The sequence below is a fragment of the Colius striatus genome, chromosome Z (assembly GCF_028858725.1).
Source record: "Colius striatus isolate bColStr4 chromosome Z, bColStr4.1.hap1, whole genome shotgun sequence".
NCBI classification, from domain to species: Eukaryota; Metazoa; Chordata; class Aves; order Coliiformes; family Coliidae; genus Colius; species Colius striatus.
The window spans coordinates 42,772,659-42,789,474 of record NC_084790.1 but is presented as its reverse complement, the minus strand read 5'-3'; the positions used below and the strand labels follow the sequence as shown (position 1 = coordinate 42,789,474).

General features: G+C 51.3%; 2 protein-coding genes across 2 annotated transcripts; both read left to right on the top strand.

The window, feature by feature from the left end:
- The first annotated feature begins 1,592 nt into the window (after nt 1-1,592).
- On the top strand, nt 1,593-3,752 carry CCNO (cyclin O). The gene is made up of 4 exons (XM_062018824.1): nt 1,593-1,621; nt 2,218-2,812; nt 2,920-3,105; nt 3,267-3,752. The coding sequence occupies exons 1-4, from the start codon at nt 1,593-1,595 to the stop codon at nt 3,750-3,752; spliced, it is 1,296 nt and encodes a 431-aa protein (XP_061874808.1).
- Nucleotides 3,753-6,162: 2,410 nt separating this feature from the next.
- MCIDAS (multiciliate differentiation and DNA synthesis associated cell cycle protein) lies at nt 6,163-8,003 on the top strand. Its single transcript, XM_062019493.1, has 4 exons — nt 6,163-6,205; nt 6,598-6,812; nt 6,966-7,076; nt 7,539-8,003. Exons 1-4 carry the CDS (start codon nt 6,199-6,201, stop codon nt 8,001-8,003), a joined length of 798 nt encoding a protein of 265 aa, XP_061875477.1. The 5' UTR covers nt 6,163-6,198.
- Nucleotides 8,004-16,816: the final 8,813 nt, after the last annotated feature.

Sequence of the window (16,816 nt, the reverse complement as noted above, 5' to 3'; positions counted from 1 at the left end):
AAATATAATGAGAGGTTTGTGAGTCAAGATATGGACAGGGAGATCACTCGGCAATTAGTGTCACAGGCAAAACAGACTCAATGTGGGGAGGAAAAGGTTTGATTTATTAAAGGAACAATAAGAACAGGGAGATGATAAAACCAAATCTTAAACCCCACTCCTCCCTGCTCCGAGACTCTCCTTCCTTCCCCCAGCAGTGCAGGGGATGGGGGTTAAGGTCAGTTCATTACAGATGGACTTTGCCGCTGCTGCTTCTGAGGGGGAGGCCTCCTCACACTTCCCACTGCTACACTGTGAGGTCGCTCCCATAGGAGACAGTCCCTCACAAACTGCTCCAGCGTGGGTCCTTCCCATAGGCTGCAGTTCCTCACAAACTGCTCCAGCATGGGGCCTCCCACGGGGGCAGCTCCTCACACCCTGCCTCAATGTGGGTCACCCACCAGGAGAACAGTCCTTCTGATGCCGACTGCTCCAGCCTGAGTCCCTCACAGGATCACAAGTCCTGACAGCAAACCTGCTCTGGCATGGGCTCCTCTCTCCCCATGGGCTCCCAGGTCCTGCCAGGAACTTGCTCCAGGGTGAGCTTCCCCCAGAGTCACAGCCTCCTTCAGGCATCCACGTGCTCCAGCATGGGCTCCTACATGGGCTGCGAGTGGCTTCCATGGACTGCAGGGACACAGCTGCCTCACCATGGGCTGCACCAGAGGTCACAGGGGAGTGTTTCAAGGCCTAAGCACCCTCCTCCCTTTCCTTCTCCACTGATCTTGGTGTCTGTGGAGGCATTTTCACATTCTCACTCCCTGTTGCTGTTGCAGTTCAGTAACTGTGCAACAATGTCTTCTCCAATACGTCATTCACAGAGGTGTTACCTCAGTCACTAATTGGCCAGACCTGAGTCAGCTGCAGGGTTTATCCTAGAATTGAGTGGCATTAGTCCTGTCAGTTACAGGGGTAGCCTCTGGCAGATCTTTGTTTAAGGAAGCCACCCCTGTAGCTCCCCCCATTACCAAAAACCTGGCCCAGGCAAAACCACTACGGTGAGGAAACTTTTAAATGGTTGAGTTTTTATCTTAAGACCTCAGTTTTGCCCTCTGTACTGCCAGACGCCTTCTTTCATGTCAGAGGACTAGAAATAAAGAACTGCAAATGACATTCCTTGAAGATTAAAAATTTTCAAGGTTTGTTTTAGGTGAGGTCTTTTATTTGTATCCTTTGGAAATATAAGTACACCTGAGTAATCCAACAACTACCCTGCTTCTTTCTCTTTTAAAATTGAATGGCTAAATTCTGGTGAAAGTGTTAAATTGTCACAGAATCACAGAATCTTAAGGGTTGGAAGGGACCTCAAAAAGGTCATCTAGTCCAACCCCCCTTGCCAGAGCAGGACCACTTCTTTTTCCTTATTTAACTGTGATGAAGGGGAAGGTTTTGTTCCATTTATGTATAGTAATACTGAAATTCAGAGGGCTTCTTTGTGTTTTTCTTAGCTTGCCTTGCTTTGTAACCTTTCAAAGAGGTAGCTTCTTTCAATTGTTACTAAGGGGATATGTTGCACTGATAAATTGCACACTCATCAGTTTCCTGCCAAACCGATGACACAGGTCACACTGTGGTGTGATAAGTACAGTGATCATAAAATTTAAGAAACGCTGGCTTTCTGCTTCTGCTGTGTATTTATGCAGTGGTTGTGCCTGTGCTCTTCACCTTTCTCTTTTCCCTGTTTATTTAATAAATACCTCTGTTAACAACTTGGTGTTAATTTGCTCAAAACATTTGTCAGAAACTGTGGGGTTTTTGTTTGTTTGGTTTTTTTTCTCACAGCCAGGTTCTTCGGGCTGTGCTGGTTTTGTGGGGTTTTTTAAGGCAGGGGCTGCTGCTGGCCTCTGTGTCCTCTTCAGGGAGCTGTCTGCCTGGGATCATAGCCTTCTCAAAGCTCTCTTTTCAGTTGACATCATCTCCCTTGCTCTTTTTTCCTTCTACAAGTCTTTCCTCACCTTATAGTGGTACTGATCAATGAGTCTTACTACCGAATCATATGCAGTAAAACAGTCGTGTCAAGGCTCTCCTCAGTAAACCAGCAGGGCAGGAACGTTTCCATTTCCCTACCTTCACTTCTTTTTAGTCCAGGGCTAGGAATAGAACCAAGACCCAAACCCCTCAGAGAACTCTAGTGGCCCCTGTGTCTCCCCTGGTGTGTTTGTGACTGGTGACCTCAAGTGAAAGTAGTACTGTTAAAGCTCATGGTGAGCTGAGTTTTAAGGCTCCGAGCGGGAGCGAGGTGTGTTTGCGCAGTGGCTCTGCCATTCGCGCTCCTAGGGCAGTTCTGCCTCGTTGGTTGTCCGTGTTCGCCGAGGCGGGCTGCGCCGCGGTCCTTGGGCTTGGAGGAGAGCCAGGCGTTTGGGCAGCTCCGTTCTTTTTTGGTCTGCTTGCGGATTTTGTTTTGGAGACGGCGCTCCCTGCAGCGCCCGGACGGGGGCGGGGGGCGGCGACGGTCCTGGGGCCGCCCGCCGCTCAAATAGCGGCCGGCGTGTCTGGCCGCCGAGCTGGCACAGCGGCCCCCGCCATGGTGACGGCGGGGAGCGGGCGGCGCGGTCACTCCCCACGGCAGCGGGGCCCCGGCGGCTCTCCTGGCCGCTGCCCTCGGCGCCCGGCGCGGCCACGGCACCCGAGGACGGCGGCGGTAGCGGGAGCGGCGGGGGAGAGCCCGCAAGACCTACAGGCTTTCCGCGACTACGGGGAGAGCTGGTACTGCTCTCGCAAGCGGCTGGAGAGCCGCTTCCAGCCACGGGAACCGTTGGCTCGGCAGCCGCAGGTAAGAGCAGCGCTGCCGGCGGCGGCGGCGGCGGCGGCGGGCGGTGGGCGGCCGTGGTGCCAGCCCCCCGACCAGGTGCTGGCCGAGCCTGACTCTCGCTGACGCAGGTGACGGCGGAGGCGCGCTGCAAGCTGATCAGCTGGCTTATCTCCGTGCACCGCCACTTCGGCTTCTCCTTCGAGGCGCTTTGCCTGGCCGTCAACATCCTCGACCGCTTCCTCGCCACCACCCCCGTGGCCGCCGACTGCTTCCAGCTCCTGGGGGTGACAGCCCTGCTCATCGCATGCAAGCAGGTAGGGCGGCCCTGAAGCCCGACGACCCGGCCGCTGGGGTCCCTATAGCCGCTCCTCGGCCGCCCCCAGCGGCTCCGGCGCCAGCTCAGCCTCAGCCGGGCCCGGCTTCTGCACCCTGCGCGCTCCCCCGGCTGCAGCATCTCCCTTGTCTCCCCTCGCAGGTAGAGGTGCACCCCCCCAGCGTCAAAGAGCTCCTTGCTCTCTGCTGCGGCGCCTTCACCCGGCAGCAGCTCCGCAACCTAGAGTGTATCGTCCTGCACCGCCTGGGTTTCGACCTGGCGGCCCCCACCATCAGCTTCTTCCTGGAGCACTTCAGCCAGGTGCGGCTGGAGGCAAGCGGGGCTGACCTGAGGGAGGCGGCCGACGCCAGGAGCCTGGCTGGCGGGGTGGCAGAGCTCAGCCTGGCCGACTATGCCTTCACCAAGTACGCGCCTTCGCTGCTGGCCGCAGGCAGCCTGGGGCTGGCGGACCGGCTGCTGCGGCACCGCAGCCCCCTGGACCTGCGGGTCAGCGGCTATCCGGAGGGCCTCCTGCGGGACTGCATGGACCAGCTGCAGCTGCTGGTGTCTCTGAACGGGCAGTCCCTGCCTCTCCTCTTGCCCCCGGAGGTGGCCCAGAAATGCGCCTGGCTGCCGAGTGGCCGCTGACCCACCGCTCGCAACCTCCATCCACGGGCCCGGGTCCAGGCCAGTAGCTGGGACGGACTCGTGCATCGTTCGCACTCCGTGGAGTTGACGTGGAGTCTGGTCAACAACACGTTAGTGCCTCTGGAGTTTTTAAAATTAGATCACGAGTTGCACATGATGCTACTGTTTGTCACTTGCCCTGTCCCTTTGCCGTTTTCCTAAAATCCAGCATGTACATAATATATGGAATCTCAAGTACTGTATTATTTATTTGGAGAACGGTCCATAACGATGGAAGGACCAAATGAAGGTTGAATAAACTCTTTTCTACTTGTCATCTACACTCTTTTACTTGCCGGTGGTGCGTGTAGATAGCCAGAAGAGGAAAGACGTTGACACAGGAGTTCACCCCAGCAGTTAACCCCAGCCCCCACAAAGTAATTATGCCCGATGTTGTCATTCCCCATTTCAAAATGAGATGCGATAACTGGGTCAGGTCTAGGGGAAAAAAAAAAAAAAAAAAAAAAAAAAAAAAGAGATGCATTGACCTCAGTGCTGGAAAACAAAGTGTTATAAAACAGCCTGTCTCTGTTTTCCGACAGGTCTGTGTAACCCAGGTGCATGCTCTTACTCAACTTGGTGCTGTAGCACGGGAAACGTTCAAGCGGAGACGACAGTCATGTTGTTATAGAACATTTTATTTTCTACATTTTATTGCCTCTGTGCACAGAAGTGACATTAAAAGAGAACATACACATTAAAACTTGCGCCCTGGCCTGCTCGCCCTTCAGGGCGACGGGGAGCGGGTGACCCGCAGCCGGGCTGCGCTCGGAGCCCTGCCTGGGGACAGGCGTCGGGACGCAGCCAGCGGGGCTTCCCCAGTCTGCCGCGGCACAAAACACCTACAAGCCCATCGCAAGAGGTGAAGGGTCCGTTAGTCCTCCGCCAGCCTCAGCTGGGCTTGGCAGTGGGGGACCCTCCCCCGGTGCGGGGCTCAGGCCAGTTGAGATGCCACGGGATGATTTTCTCTTCCCTCTCTCCGCTCTCACCTTGTGTTTGCAACGCTGTCGGGCAGTACTTACTGCCTAGCATTTAACGAATACCTCATAAACACCATCCCAGTCCGCAAGATCCTGGCGGTGAAGGGGGGGGCAATGCCTCTCCCCGGGTTCGCAGCCGGGGCGGCCCTTCGGCCCGCCCCGGCTCCGCGGGCGCGGGGAAGAGCTCCGCGGGCGCGGGAGCCGGAGGCGCGGCGCGGCCCGGGGGGGCGGCGGGCGATTTCCGCGTCCCAGCAGAGGGAAGGCGGACGGGTAGCCCCCGCCACGGCCCCGACTCCCCGCTCCTAGGACCGCGGCCCCGTCCGCACCCAGGCCCGCGGGGCGGCGCCGAGCTGGGCGCGGGGCGGAGGGCGCCAGCGGGGCCGGGGCCGCTGCCGTGACGGCAGGATGGAGCAGGGCGGCCGCCGCCGGGCCTTCGACAGCATCTGCCCCAACAGAGTCCAGGGGCCGCCCGCTCGCCTCCCCAAGAAGCCGGCGCGGCCCGGTGCGGGGGCGGCAGGGACCCCCTCGGCCGCCGCCGCTGCCCGAGCGCCCCTGCCCCGCGCTCGCCGCAGCGGCCCCCCGCCGGCCTCCGCCGCGCCTGCCCTCGGTGAGTCCCGCGGAGCGCCCCGACCCACCGGCCGAGACCCGCTCCCCTTGCCCCCGCCGCACTCCCCCTGGTGCTCCCCGCCATGCTCCTCAGGCCCACATCCCCCGGTCACCACACTCCAATCGTGCCTTCCGCCGCGTCTCCTTCTCCATGCTTGCTATTGTGCTTCATTCTCTGTGTCCTGACCATGCTCTCCTCCTGCACTCCCAAGCCCTATGTCCCCTGCCTGTACCTTTTGAGAATACTCCCCTAACCATGCTTTCCTACTTTGCTGTGCCCTCCTGGTTATGCCTGTCCATGGCCAGGCTCCTCATTGCTGTCTCTCACTGTCCCCAGTGCTCGCCACCATTGACTGGCAGGATCTGACAGCCTGTGCCCCCATCCTTCCCACTGCGTTGGCTAGTCCTGTGACCCCAGAGCAGGTAACCTTCTTGTCTGAGGCAGGCTTGGCTGCCCCTGGCACAAGGTACTCACGTGGGTGGTCCCCTCAGTCCAAGGGGTGATGGCAGCCTCCTCAGCCTCAGGCATCCTGCCTGTGAAATGGGCACAATGGAGGACAGCGTCTTGTCCCACACATTGGACAGGTTAGTGGCAAGAGCAGGGCAAGGGACAAGTGCCCAGGGGTGCAGGGGCTGTGGGAAGATGCTGAACACAGGCAGCAGTTGGTGTTGGCGCAGTATGAGCAGTGATGGGCAGCATGGGCAGGTGTGAGGCTGGATCCTGCTCACTGTCATGTTTCCTTCATCCCTGCCAGGGTCCCTGCCTCCAGGATGGACCAGACTTTGATTTGCAGGAGTTCAGAGATGCTGTTGACAATTTTATGTCTGGCAAGTAGATATTTTTCCTTATGTAAGCCAAACACACCTGCATGTGCACATCAGCAGTTACGCTGCATTCAGTCTCCTCTTTTTTGTTGTTGTTTTGTTTTTATGGTTTTGAATGCCTATTCACTGCATGCTTGTCCCACCCCGAGACAATCCATAAGGCAGTGTGTTCTGGTGTGTCCCCTGAGAGCAACCTGTGCTGGCACTGGGCTTTCCTCCACAGGGGACAGAAATTAAATCCAAACAGCTTTAGGGTGCACAATTGCTACAGTGCAGTAGAAGCATGTTATTGACATACTGGAGGGATTCTCAAAACTAAGAAGGTGTGGTGGGGTCAGGCAGAAGAGAGGGTGGGCAAACCTCCTTTCTCTAATGTCTGTGGCTATTCACTCCAGATGCATCCACCTTAATGTCACCACCACTGGACTGCACTGACTTTGATTTGTCACTGGGTGAGGAGGTGGCCTTTGGCCCCTGTTCTTCACAGCTGGAGAATGGTGTGGTGGTGCAGAAACCCTCCCAGTGCCTGCCTTCCCCTGAGCCGTGCTGGAGGGACCTGGCAGATCAGCACCAGAAAGTGCTGGGAGATGCCCTGGAGGCAAACAGCCAGGTAGGGACCCCCAAGCCTTCTCCAAGGGCCCACACTGGGTTTTCTCTCCCTCACATCCTGCCAAGGCAGCCGCATGGCCCTGGTGTGCAGCATCCCCCAGCCCCTGAACAGTGGGGCTGACCCAACCACCTTATCCTTACTTGTCCTTCACAGCTGCAGGAGACCCTCACTCAGCGACAGGAAGAGCTGGTGACACTGCGAGAGAGCAACACGCAGTTGAAGGAGCTGGCAAGCCAGGCCAGGCAGCTGGCTGCCATCCTTGATGTGAGTGCTACTGTCTCACCTGACTGGCTGTCCCACACCCCAGGCACTCCCTGGGGGACAGTGTGGTAGGGGAGAGGGTGCAAGGTGAGGCTCAGCAGTGTGGGATGGGACAGGGTCATGTGAGGAGCAACAAGGAGGTGTGGGGCAGGATGGAGTGGCACTGTGGGCTTGTGTGGTACAGGACAGGGTGATGCAGGGTGGGATGGGGTGAGGCAGGGCAGCATGGATCAGAGTGGTGTGGTGTGGTGTGGGATGGAGCAGGACAGTAGGGAACTGTTTGGGGCAGGGTGGGATGTGACGGGTCAGTGTGAGATGGGGGCGATGCAGGGCAGGGCAGTGAGGCGTGGGATGGGGCCGTGTGGTGTGGAAAGTAAGAGTGTGGGACAGCATGGTGAGGGCAGGGTGTTGTGGGGATGTGTGGTGTGGCTCAGCTCGCGGAAGTCGCACTCTCTTCCCCGGCAGACGCTGATGCTGCCGCCGTGCACCGACGGGACGGCCCTTCCTCCTCCACCTCCTCCTCCTGCCGCCGCAGCCGCCCCGTCTGGGCCATTGGACAGATGCGAGCGGCCGGAGGCGCGGGAGGAGGCGGCGGGTGTGGACGCCATGCTGCGGGAAGTCTCGGAGAAGTGCCGCGCTGCCCTGCGCTGCCTGGGGGGCGGCCCAGGGGGCAGCCTGGGGGAAAGCCCGTGGGGCAGCCCTACGGCCAAGCGCCCACGGCGGGCCCCTCGCCTGCATGGCGCTTTCCGCGAGCTGCTCACAGGCCGTGGCGACCCACACTCGGGCGACGTGGGGCTAGAGGAAGGCGGGAGCCTGCGAACGGCGCTGGGACAGGCGGGCGGCATCCGCACGCTGCCGTTCCCGCAGGGCAATGCCATCACTCTCCGCACGGCCTTCGGCGGGTACCACTTCCGCTGGGTGCCACGCTGAGAGCCCGCACCCCCTGCCAGCACCGGCCGCGAGTGTCCTGGGTGAGGCTCGGGCTGGCTGGGCTCCCCGCACCGCATCTCTCGGGACACAGGCATCCCCAGTTCATTCCCCCATCACTGGAGGGCAGAGGGGAGAAGGGACAAGTGCGGCGGGGGTGGCGAGCCTCGGGCTCCACACGGAGCTGCCATGGCATTTGAGTCAGCAACTTGCTCTCGGTAGTTTGCTGATGAAGGCAGAGACTGAACGAAGGTCTGCCTGGGTTTGTCCAGAGCTTTTACTGCAGCTGAGCAGTGAAAACGTAACTGACAGCGTAGTGAGTGCGGCCAGCCCAGGTGAACCCGAATGGACCATGTCTAGTGTCTTCAAAGGTGGTAACAGCTTCCCCACCATGGGGTTTTACATCCATGGCACTCGTGGCCTTCATGCGTACAGCTGTAGGTGTATGTTTGTACTCAGTGTGATGATGAAATAGTGATTAAAATTGCTGTTCATTTGTACTGCTTTAATGTGAACACGGTGTTCTGTGTCAGGTATGCGTATTTGCTTTTGTTAGGGCAAAGATAACAAAGCTGAGCACCTGCACAGTGTTTACTTTGATGTGCTTCATCTGAAATTTTTAGAATAAAGTATGTTGCTCTTAATGTTCAGTCATATTATCTCAAATAAAGAGAGGCCTGAATGACATTAAATCATTCTGAATGGATACATTTCATCTGCACACTCTAGTTTAAAAGCTGAACCACTGATGGCACATGTGAAATGATACCTGAAGTTAATTTTCCTGTGGTACATAAGTGAATGATGGGACCATGCCCCACCTGGGACAGAGATTTTTCTCTCAGTGAAGTGACTCTGCTTTCCAGTACTCAGATTTTGCAGTACTCTTGCATGGGCCTATGCACATTTGCAGTAATCTTACTATAACAGGCTTTTGTGATGGTGTGAGGTGTACTACATTGTCATCTCAGCAGATTTCTCAGGGAAGCCACAACGCTGCATGTAGTGCTGTGCTTTTAGCAAGTAGGAACTGTATTAAGCAGGAGCTGACCAGCACAACCTTGAGCTGTATGGCTCCTAGGAGACCACAGCGCTAATCCTATCTGTGGTCCTTCAATATCTCTGGTCCGTTGTGTCTGTGGCACTGACATTTTCTAGCAGGGCGGTGCTGGAGCCCTGTCTGGGATGCCAAGGGCTCAATCCTGGAACGACTCTGATGACTCCAGAGATGTTCATATTTGAGGAGAAGACCATTGCCACCTTGACCAAAATACTGTGAGAAAGCTCTGCTTTGGCAGCTTCTGACAAGAGAGAAAAAGCCCTGTCTGACTGCATTGAATACAGCAGCGAATGAACCAGTAACAAATGGCAGCTCCTGTAAGTATCTACAGTTCCCCTCCATGTTTTATGAAGCTAACCACAAAACATTGTTGTGTATATCACATTGTAATGCTCATAACCATGTTAATTCCTCAGAAATAAAGTGATCTATGAAAACTTCAGGCTTCTCCTAGCTTGCAACAACAAAATAATCATCCTCATAGATTTTCAGTAGTTTTGTTCTTGATGCTACCTTGAGTCTTTTCAGAATTACAAGTACATATTTGCCACTTACTTTTGCAGCTAACCTGCTATAGATTTTCTGCTGATAAGAATCACAGAATCATAGAATGGTAGGATTGGAAGAGACCTTTAGAGATCATCTAGTCCAACCCCCCCTGCAGAAGCAGGTTCACCTAGATCAGGTTGCACAGGAACATGTCCAGGTGGGTCTTGAAGACTTCCAATGAAGGAGACTCCACAACCCCTCTGGGCAGCCTGTGCCACTGCTCCCTCACCCTCACAGTGAAATAGCTTTTTCTTATGTTTAAGTGGAGCTTTTTGTGCTCCAGCTTCATCCCACTACCCCTTGACCTGTTGCTAGCTACTATAGAAAAGAGGGATGTCCCAACCTCCTGACACCCACCCTTTAGATATTTATAAATGTTAATAAGATCTCCCCTCAATCTCCTCTTCTCCAGACTAAACAGCCCCAGTTCCCACAGAATTTTCCTCATATGAAAGATGTTCCAGTCCCCTGATCATCTTGGTGGCCCTGCGCTGGACTCTTTCCAGCATTTCCCTGTCCCTCTTGAGTTGAGGAGCCCAGAACTGGACACAGGACTCCAGATGAGGCCTCAACCAGGGCAGAGTAGAGAGGGAGAAGAACCTCCCTTTATCTGCTGGCCACACTCTTCTTGATGCCTTCCAGGATGCCATTGGCCTTCTTGGCCACGAGGGCACATTGCTGGCCCATGGTCAGTTTATTATCAGTCAGGACTCCCAGGTCTCTCTCTGCAGAGCTGCTCTCCAGTGGTTCGACCCCCAGCCTGTCCTGGTGCATGGGGTTGTTCCTTCCCAGATGCAGGACTCTGCATTTGTCCTTGGTGAACCTCATGAGGTTCCTCTCTGTCCAACTCTCAAGCCAGTCGAGATCCCGCTGAATGGCAGCACAGCCTTCTGGGGAATCAGCCAGTCCTCCCAGTTTGGTGTCATCAGCCAACTTGCTGAGGGTGCACTCTGTCCCCTTATCCAGGTCGTTGATGAAGATGTGGAACAAGACTGGCTCCAGAAGCCATCCCTGTGGAACTGCACTGGCCACAGGCCTCCAACTCGACTCTGTGCCATTGATCACCACCCTCTGGGCTCTGTCATTCAGCCAGCTCTTGATCCACCTCACTGTCCACTCATCCAAGCCACACTGACTGAGCTTTCTGATGAGGATGTTATGGGAGACAGTGTCAAAAGCCTTGCTGAAGTCAAGGTAGATGACATCCACTGCTCTCCCCTCATCTAGCCAGCCAGTTATGCACTCACAGAAGGCTATCAGGTTGGTCAAACAGGATTTCCCCTTGGCAAACCCATGTTGACTCCCCCTGATAACCATCTTTTCTTTCATATGTTTAGTGATAACATTCAGGATGAGCTGTTCCATCACCTTTCCAGGTATGGAGGTGAGGCTGACCGGCCTGTAGTTTCCTGGGTGGTCCTTCCTGCCCTTTTTGAAGACTGGAGTGACATTGGCCTTTCTCCAGTCCTCAGGCACCTCACCTGTCCTCCATGATTGTTCAAAAATGATGGGGAGAGGCTTAGCAATCACATCAGCCAGCTCCCTCAGCACTCTAGGATGCATCCCATCAGGACCCATTATGTTTACATTTCAGTAAAGAGATGAGGGCTAGGTTCAGAAATGATTTTGAGAGCAAGGAAAAGTTCTTGAGTGAGAATCTAGCAGGAAACAAACTAGGATGGGAGGAAAAGTGCTGAGGGATTTACCCTGTCTTTTAATGCTCATATTCAAGATTTTTCAATAAGAAAATATGAAAATTATAGGACAAAAGATAAGTAGAAAAGCAAGATGACACACAAGCAAGAAATACAGCTGTAGTAGTCGTAGTCAAGGTAAAAATTTTACGGCAGAAGTTAAGGACAAAAGAGAAGGCAATCAGTAGCACCCAAGGTTATATTTCCATTATAACAAATAGAGGTGCTAACTACTCAAAAGTGCTTTCATAAATCCACTTGGAAAGAAATATGATGATAGCAATCCATGTTCCAAAACACAATGACACACTGGACAGCCAGTGCCCAAGTGTCAATGTTACATGGGGAGGCAACATCCCAGCAGAGGCTGAGGTACTTGCAGTGCATCAGTTTGGGAGACAGGACTCCTGGACCCACCACTTTGTGGGGAAGTGTGTTAACTTTGAAGCTCTCGTATGAAAGGTAGGTAATGTAAAGTAGCTTTGCTAAAACAGGGCATAGCAAATCTTAATCAGCTTTTCCAAGAAACAGCTATTAGATCTCCGGGAAGGGCCTTGGTCCTTCATCTTGTATATTTAGAGGTGGCTGTTTCAAGGTGGGTGCTATGGTGACAGGACAGCCCCCCCGGTGCTTAAAGCACTGTTCAGACAGCTTAGCTTCGAGGTTTTCTTGGCTTTGTATCTTCTCAGGTGCTCTTTTTCCTCCCTGCTCTGGCTCTGTGCAAGCAATGTAAATGTGTAATAGTGTGTGTACTCATCAAGCGGTAGAAAGCCAAGCACTGTTTCCACCTTTGCTCCAAGCCAGGGGGAGTGGTTTGTAGCTATTCAAATGTCTTGGTATATGGCTGTTCCCTACTGTTGGGCCCACCCTACAGCATCCTGGGTCTGATGGTGAAAGGGGTACTACTCCAGGTACGAGTAGAACTGCATGTGACTCACAGTCCTTTCTCATACTTCGAGGGTGCTAATAAAACACAGTATTTGACTTAGGCAATTGTCTCATGTTTTTGGTTTTGTTTTGTTTTTTTTTTCCAGAGGTATGCATCTAGATCCAGCATCTAGTGGCAATATGTTTAGTTGCACTTCCCACCTCTGCCCCTTGACTTTTAGGTACCTAAACCTTCTACTGAAACCTGTCAATGATCTCAGTGGACAGTAGCTAAGCTGGTGCTGAGGGATGCATGAGAACACTAGCACATCCACTTAACCTTAAGTGTGAAAATTGACCCAGTACTTTAGCAACACAGTTTTACTCAGGCCTAATCATGCAATATATGTAATGGCTCTGCCTGTATGGTTTGTGTGGTAAGGTGGGGAGGATCTTACAACATCTGAGGATATGTTAGTTTTTAAATTATTTGAATGAAGATGTTTAAGAGAAGGATCTTTTTTTCCCAAGTGACATTTCTAAAGATTCTGATTGTACTCTTTTGCATTTCTTCATTGCTGTATGAAGTAGCAATCACAAGAGATGCAATAAAAGCAATTAGACCACTTATAACAAAATACCTCCCTTGCTTGAAACCAGCAGATCACTTTTGTTTCAAGTGTTGGAGGTTCTAACTTTAAATGAATCTCGGTAAGTGTTCGTGTGTAGGAAACCGAGATGCAGGACTCAATACAATGTGAGAAAGAACTGGAGCAGTGAGTGAACACAGCATGCACATGTAGCTGATTGGAGAAGCCTCCATGTGAACAGGAGATGCAAACAGCAAACAGCCGTTGCAAGTAGCAAACAAGTTAACAGCACAGCTGCTTGGAAGGACATTGAACAATGAATGACTTGCTTAGAAAGAACTAAGGGAGGTATAAATAAAGGGGATGCTTGTACAATAAATTATTCCAATTGTAATTCTGCTTGCACCATAACTGGGGTCCATGTCTTTACTTGCTGCATTCATAGGACTATTTATTAATATAGATTGATGCTAGATACCTGAAAAGTCTACATGACTGCAGTTTTCTCTTGAAGGCAGTCTATACCGTTCTGCTCAAATGGGCCTTCACTGCCCATCAGCAAATGAGTAACTTTGTAATTCCCTAACTCAGGTGGATCTCCAGTGGAAATAAACAGAGGAAAGAAGCTTCCTAACACATTTCAAATTGACGTCTTATATTTGTTTATGTCCTTGGGACATTTTGCACCATCTTTTGTGATGAGAAGTAAAGGGTGCTACAAAGTCACTACTTAATCCACGACGTACTACTGTTCAGTTTTCTAAAAGCCCTGGTTCAGTTTTTTATTCTCTGAGGAAACTCCTGCTATTTCCTCTATGGTGGCTGGTTTTCTAGGGGTGACTGCATAGGTGATAACAAGTACATAACCAGAACCTCTATTATATTTTTCAGAACTCTAGTTAGAGCTATCAAATATTCATTCATATTATCACAGTAATGAGCAACATGCAGCCCAGGATGTTCTGGGGTGTGTGATGCACATCAAAATGAAGAGGAAAGGAAGAGTTGAGGCTAAAAGTAATAGGAGAATCTCTTATGCTGGGCTCTTTGTGTGAAAGGTGTTACTAATTGTCGTGGTTTTGCCCAGCCAGCAAAGGAGCATCACCACAGTCTTTTATTTGGTGCCCCTCATCCACTCCCACCCTCATTATGATGGCAGAGGCCCCAGCAAGATGGAAGGGAAAAGATAACTAAGGTTGTTGCAGATTGAGACAAGGGCAGGGAGGGCTCGCTGCCAATTATAGTTCCAGGCAAAATAGACTCTAGTACTCAACTTAGAGAGGAAAGTGGGAAAGTTTATTCTACTACCTACAAGAGACAGAACAAAAAAACAGTAGGATGATGAGAAAATTACAGCCAGCGCTGTAAGATCTCTCTCCCCTATTCCTCCTTTCTTCCTGGGCTCAGCTCACTGCTCTGGATATCTCTACCTCCTCCCCCTCAACAGCTCGGGGGGACAGGGATGGGGGATGTGATCAGTCTCTCATAGATGGGCTCTGCCGCTTCTCTCTTCTCAGAGGAGGACGACTCCTGGCATTTTTCCCCTGCTCCGACACAGGGTCCCTGCCCCGTAGTCCTTAGCAAACTTCTCTGGTGTGGGTTGTTCCCAGCAGCTACGGCTTCTGGAAATACGGAGCCCCTTTCCATGGGACATGGCCTCTTCTGGGCGTAATTTTAACAAGCTTCTTTGGCATGAGTTCTTCCCCACAGTTACAGCTTCTGTGAATATGGAGTCCCTCAAACGGGTCACAGCCTCCTCTGGGCATAGTCACTGCCCCTGGCACGGGATCTTTAATGAGGAGAATCACTGTCCCTGATGTGGGGTCTTCAATGAAATGCAAAAAAAACCTCAGCTTCACCAGTCCTCTCCACAGGATGCAGGGGAGTCTTTGCTCCAGTACACCACCTCCTCTCTTCCCTCACTGACCTTGGAGTCTGCATGGTTCCTTCTCTCTCTCTCTGAAGTCCTTGTACCGCCACCAGCCAGAAAAGAAAAAAGGAGGGGGGGGGAGGGGGGGCGCGGGGTGGGGCAGAAGAGGGAAGAGACAGGAACAAGCCTCCTCTTTCCGACTTCTTAAAAGTGATCGTGGAGGTGCTTAATTGGCTCAGCCCCAGCAGTGGGTCTGGCTCAGAGCTGGGGAGAATTTTGAGCAACTTCTTACAGAAGCCATCTTTACAGCCCCTTCCCCGTTACCAGAAACAGCTTCATGTCAAACAGTGACACTAATAAAACAGCTACAGATATATTTATTGTTAAATGTTTTCTACTATGTGGAGGGGTTGAAATAGATAAGCACCTGTTATGGAGTTAGGTACAAACTGCTTAACTGTAAGAACAGAGTCTTAGGATATGAATTAACCTATGTCATCTAGAAACTGCAACACTAAACTATAGGTTTGCTGAAGTCAGTATCTCAAAAGTGAGTGATAGTATCTGATTGGAATTACTGACCTGTTTTCAAATAGTGTAGTACCCACCAGGGGAAAAAAAAGAAAACCCAAACAAACAAACCAAACCCATTTAAATAAAAAACAGCTTACGTGCTCAACTATATAATAATACCATCTGGCTTGATTCCCTGAATATTATTTTTTTGAAGTGAAAAGAGAGACTTGATTCCACGGGAAGTGGTATGGGGACCTAACAGAATTCCAGGAACTCACAGTGATGGAGTTGAACCTGTCAGCAATTACTTCATTGAAACATGTTTGCAAAGAGAGGTGACAGTTGCTTTCGAAGGTATATATTTAATTTCCCTTGGTCAGAAGAGAATGCTAGAAACCCTACCCTGTCTCTGAGACCACCAGAGAGGAATAATCTACAACAGACGCCTGAAACCTTGCATATAGTTACCATCCATAATTATTCAAATCCATAATTACCCTTTGCATAAATTTATCTTACAATAATTTATAGCATTGTGGTGCCAGTAACATAGTAATGAGTATCGTGCTAACAATAGAAGCTGCTAGAGAAGCTTTGGAAAGAACCACATCTGAGTGTCATTTTGGCAGTTTGTTAATCCAGACTCTCAGGATTCCAGGATGAAACATTATTTAGACCAACATTTGGCAGCTGGCAAAGAGCTCAGAGGTTCTGTTGTTGGGTTGGAGTTTAGCCAAGGTAAACAAAATATAGTTGTGTGTCCAGTCCCCAAAGCCAACACAGGATTCCAGCATGTTGGGAGACTTAACTGAGAAAGTTTTTGTAGCAGTGACATGCTGAAATGCGTTATTAATGTGGACAGAAAAAGGGAGCACACAATGAAGAGAGAAACTTTGCAGAAAGACCTGAGATGGATGACCTAGAACCACAGCTCATGACCTGCACACTGAAAAGCAAAGCCAGGTCATTACTAGAGCAGGTAGAAGAAATCAATTACAAATGGTATTGTTTTTATGAGTCTTAAAGTTCACATTAAAGCTGATCGTCCTGCAAGTGACCCTGGAGGCCAATACTAAGTTATATGAAAAATCAAAGAGTTTATTAATGTCCACTTATCCCTTGGTGCACTTGTTTTCTTGTAGTTTCTCCTCTGTTTTTAAACCAGTAAAAATATTTTAAAAGACAGAAATGGACAGCCGACACAAATTCCTTCCTGAGCTAAAAAGATCCTTAGTCTACTTAATGCACACCTCACAACAACGCCTGTCATTAGTGCTAAATTTAACATTGGAAATTAAGTAAGTTTAGGTATGGGGGAAGGTGTGGTACAAATTGACAAAAGTCAGAAAAATATAAAGACAATACTCTGTCATTTCCGTGTCAATCTATCTACATAATGCAGCATACTGGCAGTGACAGAATGTAGCACCTAAGGAACAGTTACAGCTTTTTTTTCTTTATTTCCTTACTTCTTTGAGTAATGTATGAGCTGTTGAGGTTTTTCTGAGGAGGAAGAGTGGACAGTCATTCCCCACTTGCTCACAATCACTTTTACTGTGCTGGCAAAGATAAATGAAACGGCAGATGTCTGATGAGCAGACTACCAGAATGAGATGTTAAGTATGTGGCTTAAGATAGGCCCCAGCAAAGCCACGGAAACTTTTTTCCCC